Raw genomic sequence first — 12,479 nt, forward strand, 5'->3', positions numbered from 1 at the left:
TATTCATTGTATTAGTTAATCTTCCATAACCTTCCCGCCCCGACAGGTGTCACGAGGGCGCATTGTTACCCACACCTGTGCCTTGATTACTCTGCTGGCCCTATATACAGGTGAAGACACACAAACACGCACGCACAAACGCACCAGCCACGCCAAGAACCACACCTGCCGAGATACAGTTCAGTGCAGGTAAGCTAAGGTACATAAGGAAGGTTAAGAACATAAGAACATAAAAACGTAAGGAGTTTGCAAGAGGTCGGTAGGCTCTGTACAAGGCTCCACCTAATCTTAGCGGGCAGGACACGGGCACATTACTACAAGAGATTGGCAGGGCGAGCAGGAGTAAACACGTCTGCCTAATGGGGGACTTTATTAATTATAGGAATATAGACTGAAAAGGCCTAGTAGGTGACCTAGAAGCCGAGGATTTTCTTAGAGTTATACAAGGCAATTTTCTTAAGAAGGAAGCTACTGAGCCTACCACACATGCACACACACACAAACACACACACACACACACACTCTCCCCCCCCCCCCCTCCCACACACCCAAGAACAAGAGCCAACAGAAACAGCTTACTTAGTTCGCTCCCTCCCTCCCTTCCCCCTCCCTCGCCTTCTCAGCCCGGCGAGGAGACTTCTAACCCAATGAGCCGTGTTCCGAAGTTGGCCAAGCAGCGGTAATGAAACTGTGTTCACTTAATGCATAGCGAGGCAAATGTTCTAATTCCCTGGCGGCGGTAATTGACGCAGCAAGAAGGCGAGAGAAGGGAGGCAAGGGGAGAGAGAGAGAGAGGGAGAGATAGAGAGGTGATGTTTGGAAAGGAGAAAGAAGAGGAAATGGAATAGAAAGGGGGAGGGAGGATGAGATTGAAGGAAGGGAAGTAGAAGAGAGAGAGAGATAGAGAGGTGATGTTTGGAACGGAGAAAGAAGAGGAAGTGGAATAGAAAGAGAGAGGGAGGATGAGATTGAAGGAAGGAAAGTAGAAGAGAGGGAGAGAGAGAGGTGGTGTTTGGAACGGAGAAAGAAGAGGAAGGGGAATAGAAAGGGGGGGGGGGATGAGATTGAAGGAAGGAAAGTAGAAGAGAGGGAGAGAGGAAAGATAAGATTAGAAGGAGGAAAGGGAGAGAGAGGTAGAATTTGGAAAGGAGAAAGAAAGTGAAGAGGAAAAGAAGGAAAGGAGGGGGGAAAGATAAAACTGGCAGGGAGAACAAGGGAAAGGAGAGAGGGAAGGAGAGAAGGAGGGAGGGAGAGAATAAACATCAATCCCGGCAGGTAATTCACAGTCCGCCACAGAGGTGCTCAGGTACGCCCCTTCCCATCAGGTGTGGCAAGCATGAGACTCACACCGGTGCTGATGATGGCGGTGGTGGTGGCGGTGCTGACGGTGGCGGCCGCGGACCAGGTAAGCAAAACACTGACCCAACATGACCCAACCAAACCAAACGAAAACCATCTTATGACCTGAACTTATATAATGTTATGTGTTAGTTCACTTCCCCTCTATATTTCTTTAAAGGGAGCGAAAGAGGAATTACAGGAAGAGAGCGCATCCCACAAACCCTCTGAAGAAGCAAACGAAGAAGGGAATGGACGAGAGATGGAAGAGGAGGAGGATGGAAAGAGAGGCGCAGGAAGAAGGGTGAAAAGGGAGGATGATGATAAAGAGGAAAACAAAGACGAGAAAAAGGCGATAGAAGGAAGGGAGACAAACAGAAAGAAAGAAGAGAGGAGAGCAGGGGCGGATAAATCAAGGAATACCCAAAAAGACCAGAAACGGGTGACAGAGAAAGAGAAAAACATTGATATAGAAGACGAAAACATGCAAAAAGAAAGAGGAAGGATGGTGAAGGCCGCAAGGGAAGAAACGGAGAGGAAGAGAAGGAGGGGGAGAAAAGACGATAATACACCCAAAACAGGAGATGAGGGAGACGAAGGAGAGGGATCGATGCAGAAGAGGAGGAGGAGGAGGAAGAAGGAACCAAAGAAGACGAGGAAGGGATCACTTTCAGACGATACAGGAGACGACGAAGAAGGGAATGAAAAGAGAAAGAGAAGAAGGAAGAAAGGGGAGAATGGAGGGAATGGGAGAAGAGTCAAAACCACGCGAAAGGAAGAGACGAAGAAGGATAACGGGAAGAACAAGGATAAGAACAAGAACAGGAATAAAGAGAATGAGAACAAGGAGAAGAACAAGAACGAAGGGGAGATAGAAGAGAGGCCGATGGATGAGACGAGGATACGAATACCTGTGAATGCCTATCGACAAGCTCTGAACGGACGTAAGTACTCTCTCTCTCTGACCCTTGACCCTTGCCTGATACTCCTCCTCTCCCTGACCCCTGATCCATAACCTACCCTAAGCCTCCCTCTTGACCTCAGCCAGAAAGAACTACCCCGTGACCCATTCCATACTCTCCTGACCCTTACCTGTGACCCGAACCTGAGCCCTGACCGTTACCCGTCCCTCCCTCAGAGATGCTTGACGTGTGCGGCGCCTCGGTGACCCTGACATACGGGGAGAGCGTCGCCCTGTTCTCTAGCAACACGGGGGAGAAGATGAACTGCAAGGCCACAGTGACGGTAGGTAGGTAGGGTGCTTGATGGGGCAATAAGGTCGGTATTATAAAGCACTTTTGCTTCTCACAACAACTATTTCTAAAGGTCAAAGAGGGGATCAATCGGGTTCTAATGTGTGTTTCTTTAGGTTCATGGTATAGAGGAAGGGTCAAACTACCACCAGGGTTATAAAACTACTACTGGAAATACCAAACCACCTACGAGAGACTTGTCAAATATGTGAACTTGGGCGACGAAATGTTTAGAAATAAGTCTGTGTGTTTTGTTAGCTAGGTGTGTGTGTGTGTGTGTGTGTGTGTGTGTGTGTGTGTGTGTGTGTGTGTGTGTGTGTGTCTTTAGGTTTCTCTCATCACCCACTTATGTGTTTTAGGTGTGTATGTGTGTTTTCAGATGTGTGTTTCATGTGTGTGTTTTCAGGTATGTTATTCGCTGTGGCTAAGTGGTGTGTGTGTGTGTGTGTGTGTGTGTGTGTGTGTGTGTGTGTGTGTGTGTTGCTCGGTGCAGTCAGGTGTCTCTCGTCCACACAGGCAGGACACAACAGTGATTACCTGTACCAATATTTTTTTCCCGTCACGCATGCGAAAATAACGTGGGGGAAAGTTTTACGTTGAACCACGAAAAAAAACCCTGCGTGTAAAATCGTTAGGTTAAAAACAAGACCGACGTATTAATTAAAATGTGGATGGCTGGAGCAACGTGATTATGTAGTGAAGGGAAAAAATACTGTAAATACTACGTGTTGGACATAACGGAAAGAATGCATTGGTAAACTAAATAGAAAATACTAATTGATTGAAACGGAAACGGGCAATTCAGTCCAAATTAAAAAGAATATCAAACCCCTATTATTTATTATTATTATTATTATTATTATTATTATTATTATTATTGTTATTGTTATTGTTATTGTTATTATTATTATTATTATTATTATTATTATTATTATTATTATTATTATTATTATTATTATTACTGTTATTATTTTTGAGATCCATTAAAGGGCATCAAAGGAAAAACTGCTTTACCTTTTAATACGTTAACATGCTCACTAATTTAATGAAAAAAAAGTTTCTCTGGAAAAAAAAATATAGTACAGCAGAAAAAAACCCCATTAGAATTTATGTATTCAGTAATTTATGTATTCAGTAATTTATGTATTCAGTAATTTATGTATTCAGTAATTTATGTATTCAGTAATTTATGTATTCAGTAACAAGAGATGCATAAAAAAAAAATACTTAGGCTGCAGGTCGTGTTATACAGGATATCAGGATTGTTTATTTACTTTATGTAATGTATTAATTCTCTCTCTCTCTCTCTCTCTCTCTCTCTCTCTGTCTCTCTCTGTCTGTCTGTCTGTCTGTCTGTCTGTCTGTCTGTCTCTCTCTCTCTCTCTCTCTCTCTCTCTCTCTCTCTCTCACACACACACACACACACACAAACACACTGCCTTTACCTCCTCTGACTATGTGTGTGTGTGTGTGTGTGTGTGTGTGTGTGTGTGTGTGTGTGTGTGTGTAATCGCAGGCTCCCGAGGGCACGTCGCTGTTCGTCACGTTCCCGCAGCTCAACCTCAACGCGGGCGGCTGCGGCAAGGAGAAGCTGACTCTGAAGGCGACGGGGAACAAGTGAGCGCGGGGGACGGGGCTTGATATTCTTTCTTGACTCAATTATTTCTTGTTTAATGTCTACCTTTTTTTTTTTCTTTTCATCTATTTCTCTTATCCTTTTTCTCTTTTTTTTTTTTGTTTGGTATTTTTCCCTTATTCTTTTCCTCCTCCTCCTCCTCCTCCTCCTCTTCGCCAGGATGAAGGTCTGCGCCTCATCCTCGCCCACGGGGGACACCTTCGCCAACAAGCTCCAGATCAAGTACAAGAGGAGTCAACTCGGCGCCAGTGAGTGCTCGGGCGGCTTCGTGTGTCTCATCAACTGCGTCGGGGGTGAGTTGGCACGTACATACACACATACACACACACAAATACGTACATACACCCATACATGCAGACATACGTGACTTACAAACCTACCTACCTACCAATCTACAGACATTCATATATATACATACATACATTCATATATACATACATACATACAAGCATATATATACACTTATCATGAATGGGAGTCTCTCACTTAACATTGGTAAAGTAATTGGTTTTACTGTTTCTACTACTACGACTACTACTACTACTACTACTACTACTACTACTACTACCACTACTACTACTACTTCTATTACTACGACTACTATTACTACTACTACTACTACTACTACTACTACTACTACCTCTATTACTACTACTACTACTACTACTACTACTACCATCCCTACTACCACCATTCCTAATCCTGTTGCTATTGTCCTCGTCTCAGTAGGCCTCCGCTGCCGTGTCGGGGGTCGCGGGGTGTTGCTGGGAGTAGCTTTTAACTCTCATGAACACTCCAGAGACTCCGATGGCTCGTGGCACCGCACCTGCCGTGACGAGGCGGAGTGCCCGGTTAGTGGCGCTGTTCACCTGGGCTGTTACGGCTGAGGCCATGATTAGGAGCACCTGTGGCCGCTCGCATCGCCCCCTCCCGACCCCCTACGCATTTACCTCAACTAATCCGAGTCACGGGAGAGCATGACACTCTTCTCCTCCCCTCTCATCCCCCTATACTGTCCCCTACCCTCCCATACATAGGCAAAGACACCCTCGGACCCTCCTCTCTACTTCCCCGTCTCTTTCCCTCTCATACGTGTAAAGTCCCATCTTCCCCCTTTCCTTCCCTTCCCATAAGTGTAAAGACTCACTCCTGCATCCTCCTTCCTCTCCCAAACGTAAGACCTTAAGAACAGAAGGAGTCTGCAATAGGTTGGTTGGCCCTTCAAGAGTAAGTTAGCTTCATGGGCAGAGCAGACAGGTGGTGTAAGGTCAACGCGAGCTGCTGTATGTAGGTCAACTAGCCTCGTACAACTTATTCATGTCCACACGTAACGAAAAGATACGAAAAAAAAAATTGTTAGCGGCGTTTCTTTCCCGTCGTGATTAGGCTCCGTATAGTGCGCGAGGCGGCGGCGGCAATCGAGTGCTTCCGCTTGCCGTGTGGAAAAGTGATTTAATTCCACGTAAAAGTAAAGCCCAAGCCGCGGCAGGTGAGGCAGCGAACAGGTGTGACGCGGCGTGTAAAAGCGAGCCGATGTTCATTTTTTTTATCCCTCGCCGCTGTGTTTATTTTTTCCCCGCCGCTGTGTTCCCCGAAGCAGCTGCGGCAATTTGTTAATTAGACTCTCCATCCACGGTGACGTCAGCCGCTCGACCAGGTTATAAAAAAAGTTATTTTCATAATACCTGAAAAATGCACAACAGCGGCGGAGCGGCGGCGGCGGAATGAAAAAAAAAAAGAGTTCGTGAAAAAAAAAGAGTCGGTTAGCTGTATTTTTCACCGTGAATTTAAGCATTATTTACGTGTTCAATACAGGGAACACAGGCAACAGGCGGCTCCCCCCCCTCCCCCTCCCTCCCCTTACCCCTCCTCCCCCTCCCTCCCCTTACTCCCCTTACCCCTTTTAATTTATTTTCCTCTTTTTTTTTTAGTTTTCTCAATTTTCACATATATCTTACTTCCCTCCTCTCCTCCTCTTCCTTTTCCTCTTCTTTTTTTTTCCTTTTTATCCTCCTCCTCCTCCTCCTTCACTTTTCTTTTTCTTCTTCTTCCTTTTCTTCTTCCTCCCCCACTACCTCCTCCTCCTTTTCCTCCCCCCTCTCCCCCCTCACCCTTCTCTGCCTTTTCATCTTTCCTTCTATCTTCTTTTCTTCCTCCTTTTCCCAACACGTACTTTCCTCCTCCTCCTCCCTTTCCCTCTCTCCTACTCTCCATTTTCATCTTTCCTTCCGTCTTTTTCCTCCTTTTCCTTAACGCGTCCTTCTTTCCCCTTGTCTTAACAGATCATCCCTCTCTCCCTTCCCCCTTTCTCTCCTTCCCCCTTCTCTCCATTTTAAGCTTTCTTCCTTTCTTCCTTCCTTCATTTCCTTAACACCTTCTTTCCTCTTGCCTCAACAGACCCGCCCACTACCACCACCACCACAGCAATCATAGCAACGGGCGCATCAGGAACAACAGGAGGCGGCCCTTCTTCTACGACTCCAACGCCCATTGATTCTTCAGTCTCACCTATTACAGCAACGATACCCACCGCCGCCACCACGGCTGATCCAAGTTGTTCCCGGCCGTTCTGTGGTGCGTTCAGTGAGATGTTGCTTCTTTTCTATATATCTTATCATGTTTTAAGTCTTCTGTGTCTTGTGATGTGTTGGTTAGGTGTGTGAGGCTCTTATCCTATTCTTAAGACGTTTTCGGATCTCACAACTATGGCTGTTTCCTATGGCCATAAAGTCGGATTCTCTCATTCTTTTCTTCTGTATCTTATCATCGTGTTTTAAGTCTTTTGTGTCTTGTGATGTGTTAGTTAAGAGTATGAGGCTTGTATGTTATTCTTGGACGCTTTCGAATCTCACAACTCTAACTATTTCCGAAGGCCACAAAAGGGATTAGTTGGGTTTCCAAGAGCTTTTTTTTACGTTCATGGTGCAGAAGTCTTTTAAAACAATCAGTACTTACTACAACTGTTTCCTAAGGCTTCCTCTATTTCCCAAGCCTCCCCTCCTCCTCTTCCTACTCTTCCTTTTCCTCCTCTTCTCCCTCCTCCTCCTCCTTTCTCGTTGTACCTCCTCTCTCTCTCCCTCCCTCCTGTTTTATTTTTCACGTTCATGTTGCAGAAGTCTTGTTAAACTATAAGTACTTACTACAACTATTTCCCAAGGCTTCCTCTATTCCCCAAGCCTCCCCTCCTCCTCTTCCTACTCTTCTCCCTCCTCCTCCTCCTTTCTCGTCGCCTCTCCTCTCTCTATCCCTCCCTCCTGTTTTTTCTCCCTCCTCCTCCCTTCTCGTCGCCTCTCCTCTCTCCCCCTCCCTCCTGTTTTATTTTTCACGTTCATGTTGCAGAAGTCTTGTTAAACTATCACTACTAACTAAACTATCCACCCACGGAAATGCTCACACAACCTCTGCCGGAGCCTTGTCAAACTACCGTTTCTTACACTTTTCTTGTTGCATTTTTATCTATATTCCTTTTAAATGTCTTCCATTTTTCTTGTTGCAGCATTTTTATCTTTTTTTCCTTCTTGCTTTCTTTAATTTTTATATTTTTATCTCTTATTAACTTCAATTTCTCGCCTCCTACCCGTCCTTCTCCCATGCCCCCCTCTACGGACCTTCCACACCTCACACTCCCCCCTCAACCCCCTACCCCCCCCCCACACACACAGAACTTTGCGGCACGGCGCCCATCTCGGTCGCCTCCAACAAGGTCGTGAACGGGGAGGATGCGGAGGCTGCAGAATACCCGTACCAGGTGAGCATCGACAAGTACTGCGGGGGCTCACTCATCAAGGAACGCTGGGTGCTGACGGCGGCCCACTGCGTCACGGGGGGGTGAGTATAGCAATCATTCACCAAGGTCTGATCACGCTCTGGATTCGGGTTTGCCAGTCACTGCTGAATGACACCAACTGAGCATCTAATTTGATCATAGCATCTTCTAAACAGTATATAACAAACCCAGGGTATATACGCGGCCTTTCTTCTTATTTTCCATCTACTGCGTCATGGGGAAGGTAAGGAAGGGGTTCTCCATGGTCAGATCACGCTTTGGGTACGTGATTGCTGGCTAGTGCGGAAAAACGATAACAGAACAGCTTCCTTTCTCTAACCTCCTAATCAGTATATAGCAAACCCCCTTTCTTCTTCTCTTTCATCTACTGCGTCACGGGGGGGGTAAGTAAGGCATTGGCTAATCACGCTCCATCCTTATTTGTTAACTTCTCCAACGTCTCTCACTATCCTCTTGGTCATCCCACCCTCATTCCTTGCTGCTGTTACCTTGCTTTAAGGCGCTGTTACACATGGCAAATTTTCCGTGGATCTTCAGTCAAACCACGATTTCCGCTAGCGTGGTTCTCATTTGTTTCTTGTTATTGCTGCTGCTGCTGATGATGATGGTGAGTAATACCGTCGTCCTTCAGTGACATCTACCGTAGCTTTGGAAGATTGTGGACACGCCAGAAAACCATAGAAATTTGAGAACCACGCCAGGGGAATCGTGGTTTGACTGAAGATCCACGGAAAATTTGCCCAGTGTAATAGGTTGGTATTGTCAAATCCTCCCACCCCTCACACCAACTCTTTCCAAAGGCCTAAAAGGAGGTTAATCGAGTTCTAATGAGTGTCCTTTTAAGTTGACGGTACAGAAGGCGGCTCAGACTACCACCAGGGTCATAAAAGTACCCCTGGAAATGCCCCAAACTCCCACGAAAGACTAGTAAATTACGTGTTCTTGGGCGTAAAAATGCCCCTTTACTCTTGCCCCGCCGTTTCCCCGCACAGCCTCGTCCCGTCCAAGATCTACCTCGGCATGCTCAACATAGTCACTGAGGACGCCACGGTAATACTCTCGCCCAAGAACATCATTGCCCACGAGGACTTCAACCCAAGGACCTATGTGAGTGTATTGTTGATATGTTGCCGGTGGTGGTCGTGGTGGTGGTGGTGGTGGTGGGTATGATGGATTTGATAGTAGTGGTAGTTTTTTTTATAGTAGTAGTAGTAGTAGTAGTAGCGGTATTATTATTATCATTATTATTATTATTATTATTATTATTATTATTATTATTATTATTATTATTATTATTATTATTATTATTATTATTATTATTACCACCACCATCACTCAAACAACCACCTCCATCTTCTCTTCCACCACCTCCTCCTTCTCCTTCTCTTCCTTCTCTTCCTCCTCCGGCTTCTCTACTCCCGTCACCTTCTCCACCACTACCTCCCTTCACCTCCTCCTCCTCCTCCTCTTCCCCCCGCCAGGAAAACGACGTGGCGGTCATCGAGCTGGAGGAGGCCGTCACCTTCACGGACAAGGTCAGCCCAGTGTGCATCGCCCAGGACGAGGACATTCCCTTCGGCGGCAAGGCGGTGGCCACGGGCTGGGGCGACCTCATGTTCGGTGAGTGCCGGGGCGGGGCGACGAGTGGCGGCTGTCGCGGCGCTGAAACGTTGTCATCACCCTTTGTTATTCTGAGCCTTATTTGTTGAGCTGGTTGTATCTATTCAAGACTCTACTGGGGATTCCAGCTCCATTTCTCCAGTCGTTTTGAGGCTTTCTGGGTGACACAGTTCATCTGCTGACGCATCATGTGGTGAGGATGTCGAGGTCACCAAAATCTTCACACACCTTGGTTGCGTGCGTAGTTCATGAGCATGGTGAGTCTCATCAGGAAGCTCTCGACGGATTGGCCTGACCCGCGGTGTTATGGCCTCGCTCAATACGAGTATATGACGTTGTCGAGATCTATGTAGGCGGACAAAGATCTTTAAGTCGCTTGTGCTTGTTCTTTAAGTCTTACTGTATGGATGTGAGACGCGGGCACTGAACAATGACTTGGAGAAGCGTGTCCATGCCTTGGGTGCTAATTGCCTTCGCAGGATCACGGGGTATTACTGGACTGTCACGCCTCCCTGTTATCCTTCCCATCACCCCTAAACCTTCCTCCTAGCTCCCCACCTCCACCTCCACTCCTCACCTTCCCTCCCCCCTTCCCCAGGTGCCGGAAACTACCCCGCCATCCTGCAGGAGGTGAGCCTGGACGTGATCAGCGACTCGGAGTGTGCTCCCTTCGGCGACCCAGCCTTGTTCATCTGTGCCCTCACGCCCACCAAAGATACATGCCAGGTGTGTGTGTGTGTGTGTGTGTGTGTGTGTGTGTGTGTGTGTGTGTGTGTGTGTGTGTGTGTGTGTGTGTGTGCTGCCCTTGAGCTGCTTCCGTTACTGCAAAACGAAAATGATTTGATAAGCGGCTCTCTCGACATAACTCAAGGCATATCGTCACCTTCATAAACAAACCGCCTAAGCCATTATTTTCTACTTTACAGGAAATCAGAAAAGAACTGTCATTATCTCATTTGGCTTAAGATTTAGGCAGAAGTGAAAAGGCCAATTCTAGAACACTCAAACCCTGAATAACGAAGGCAACTATACAAGAATGGGAGTCACTTGTTGAAAAATTGATGTAGACAAAAACCTGGAAATCTCTGGAAAATGACTTAGGCGATTATTTTATGAGGGTGACGAATATGTTGTATATAGCTTAGTTTTTACAATGCCAAGTATCAATCAATGTGTGGCTGCCTCACGCATTTCCTCATAGGGTAAGTAAACACGTATATAGCAGCAGCCGGTTCAGTAAATATTCCTCCCTCACCGTAAGTAAACACGTAACAGCAGGGGGTTCAGTATAATATTCCTCCCTCACCGTAAGTAAACACATAACAGCAGGGGGTTCAGTATAATATTCCTCCCTCACCGTAAGTAAACACGTAACAGCTGGGGATTCAGTATAATATTCCTCCCTCACCGTAAGTAAACACGTAACAGCAGGGGGTTCAGTATAATATTCCTCCCTCACCGTAAGTAAACACGTAACAGCAGGGGGTTCAGTATAATATTCCTCCGTCACCGTAAGTAAACACGTACCAGCAGGGGGCTCAGTATAATATTCCTCCCTCACCGTAAGCCTTGGAACGTACGGTTGATGGATGGGTCCCCGCGAGCCACGGCCGCTCACGTCACCTTGATGGACACGCCCCGCCCCCTCCACCGGCAACCCTTATTTAAAAGACCATTCTCCTCGCGCACGCCCATTAATCCAGGCCAGGGCACAGTGGGAGGGGCGGGGCTCACTGGTCACGACGCCCGGGAAAAGCGCGCTGGAGGGCAGGACTCACGCGCGACGAGACTCGACTGGCGTGATTTTAGACTGACTGACTGATGACTGACTGATCTATTGGGGAATCTAATCATGGTGGTGTTACTTAATTAAGGGTTAGACTGCAATTTACAGACTCCTTTCTTATCCTGACCCTGAGATGATGACGAGCGTGCATTGTTTCCTGCAGGGTGACAGCGGCGGCCCTCTCGTGGCGAAGGTGTGCGGCGATAGGTGGGCGGTGGTGGGCATCGTGAGCTACGGGGTAGGCTGCGCCACGCCGGGCTTCCCAGGAGTGTACACGCGTGTCCCCGCCTACGCCCAATGGATCGCTGACAAGACGGGCTCGGACACCTGCACCTAAGCCCTCAACACACAAGCCCGGACTTTTAAACGTATCGGAGCCCCGGTTCGCCTGTTTGAAAGACCTCTCGTAGAAATAGCAAGGATTTTCATGGACTGTTTTGTGATCCTATTGATAGTGTTACACGACTTCTGCATTATGGAAAAAATCACCCATCAAAGCCCAGTTAGTCTTCTCTGTGGCCTTGAGAAATACCCATAATGGAAGTCCTACACACCTGTTTGAAAAGGCTACCGTAGAAGTTGGTATCATTTTCACGGACTGTTTTGTGATCCTGGCGATAGTTTTACACGACTTCTCCATCATGAACGAGAAAATCACCGCCCATGAAAACCTGGTTAGTCTTCTCTGCGGCCTTGGAAAATAGTCGTAATGGAAGCCTGATACGTTTAAGAATAGGGACCATATATAGGCTCACATTCCCAGACCTATTGAGCTTACACACACGTTTGGTACTAAGGCTTTCCTAGAGGTTGTGTTGATTTCCATGGGTAGTTTTATGAGCCTAGTGATTAGTTTGACAAGGCTCCTGCACCTCTCCACCCGAAATTGACCTCTCTTTTGGCTACTCTTTACATTTTATTTTTTCTGGGAGCGGCGAGTAGCGGGCTTTTTTTTTGTACTCTTTTTGTTGCCCTTTGATGTAAAAAAAAGACTACGAAAACCCCCCACTTATGTAACCCAACTAACCTCCATTGCGGGCTTTGGAATTACTTTTTGTG

At 46.8% G+C, this 12,479-nt stretch overlaps 1 protein-coding gene across 1 annotated transcript; it reads left to right on the top strand.

Annotated features, from left to right (window-relative positions):
* Positions 1 to 4,387: 4,387 nt before the first annotated feature.
* LOC126980780 (serine protease 33-like) lies at positions 4,388 to 12,479 on the top strand. The gene is made up of 9 exons (XM_050831062.1): positions 4,388 to 4,520; positions 4,957 to 5,078; positions 5,265 to 5,319; positions 6,625 to 6,801; positions 7,890 to 8,055; positions 9,007 to 9,121; positions 9,400 to 9,718; positions 10,233 to 10,360; positions 11,584 to 12,479. The coding sequence occupies exons 1-9, from the start codon at positions 4,388 to 4,390 to the stop codon at positions 11,755 to 11,757; spliced, it is 1,389 nt and encodes a 462-aa protein (XP_050687019.1). The 3' UTR covers positions 11,758 to 12,479.

The sequence above is a fragment of the Eriocheir sinensis genome, chromosome 45, assembly GCF_024679095.1.
Source record: "Eriocheir sinensis breed Jianghai 21 chromosome 45, ASM2467909v1, whole genome shotgun sequence".
NCBI lineage: Eukaryota > Metazoa > Arthropoda > Malacostraca > Decapoda > Varunidae > Eriocheir > Eriocheir sinensis.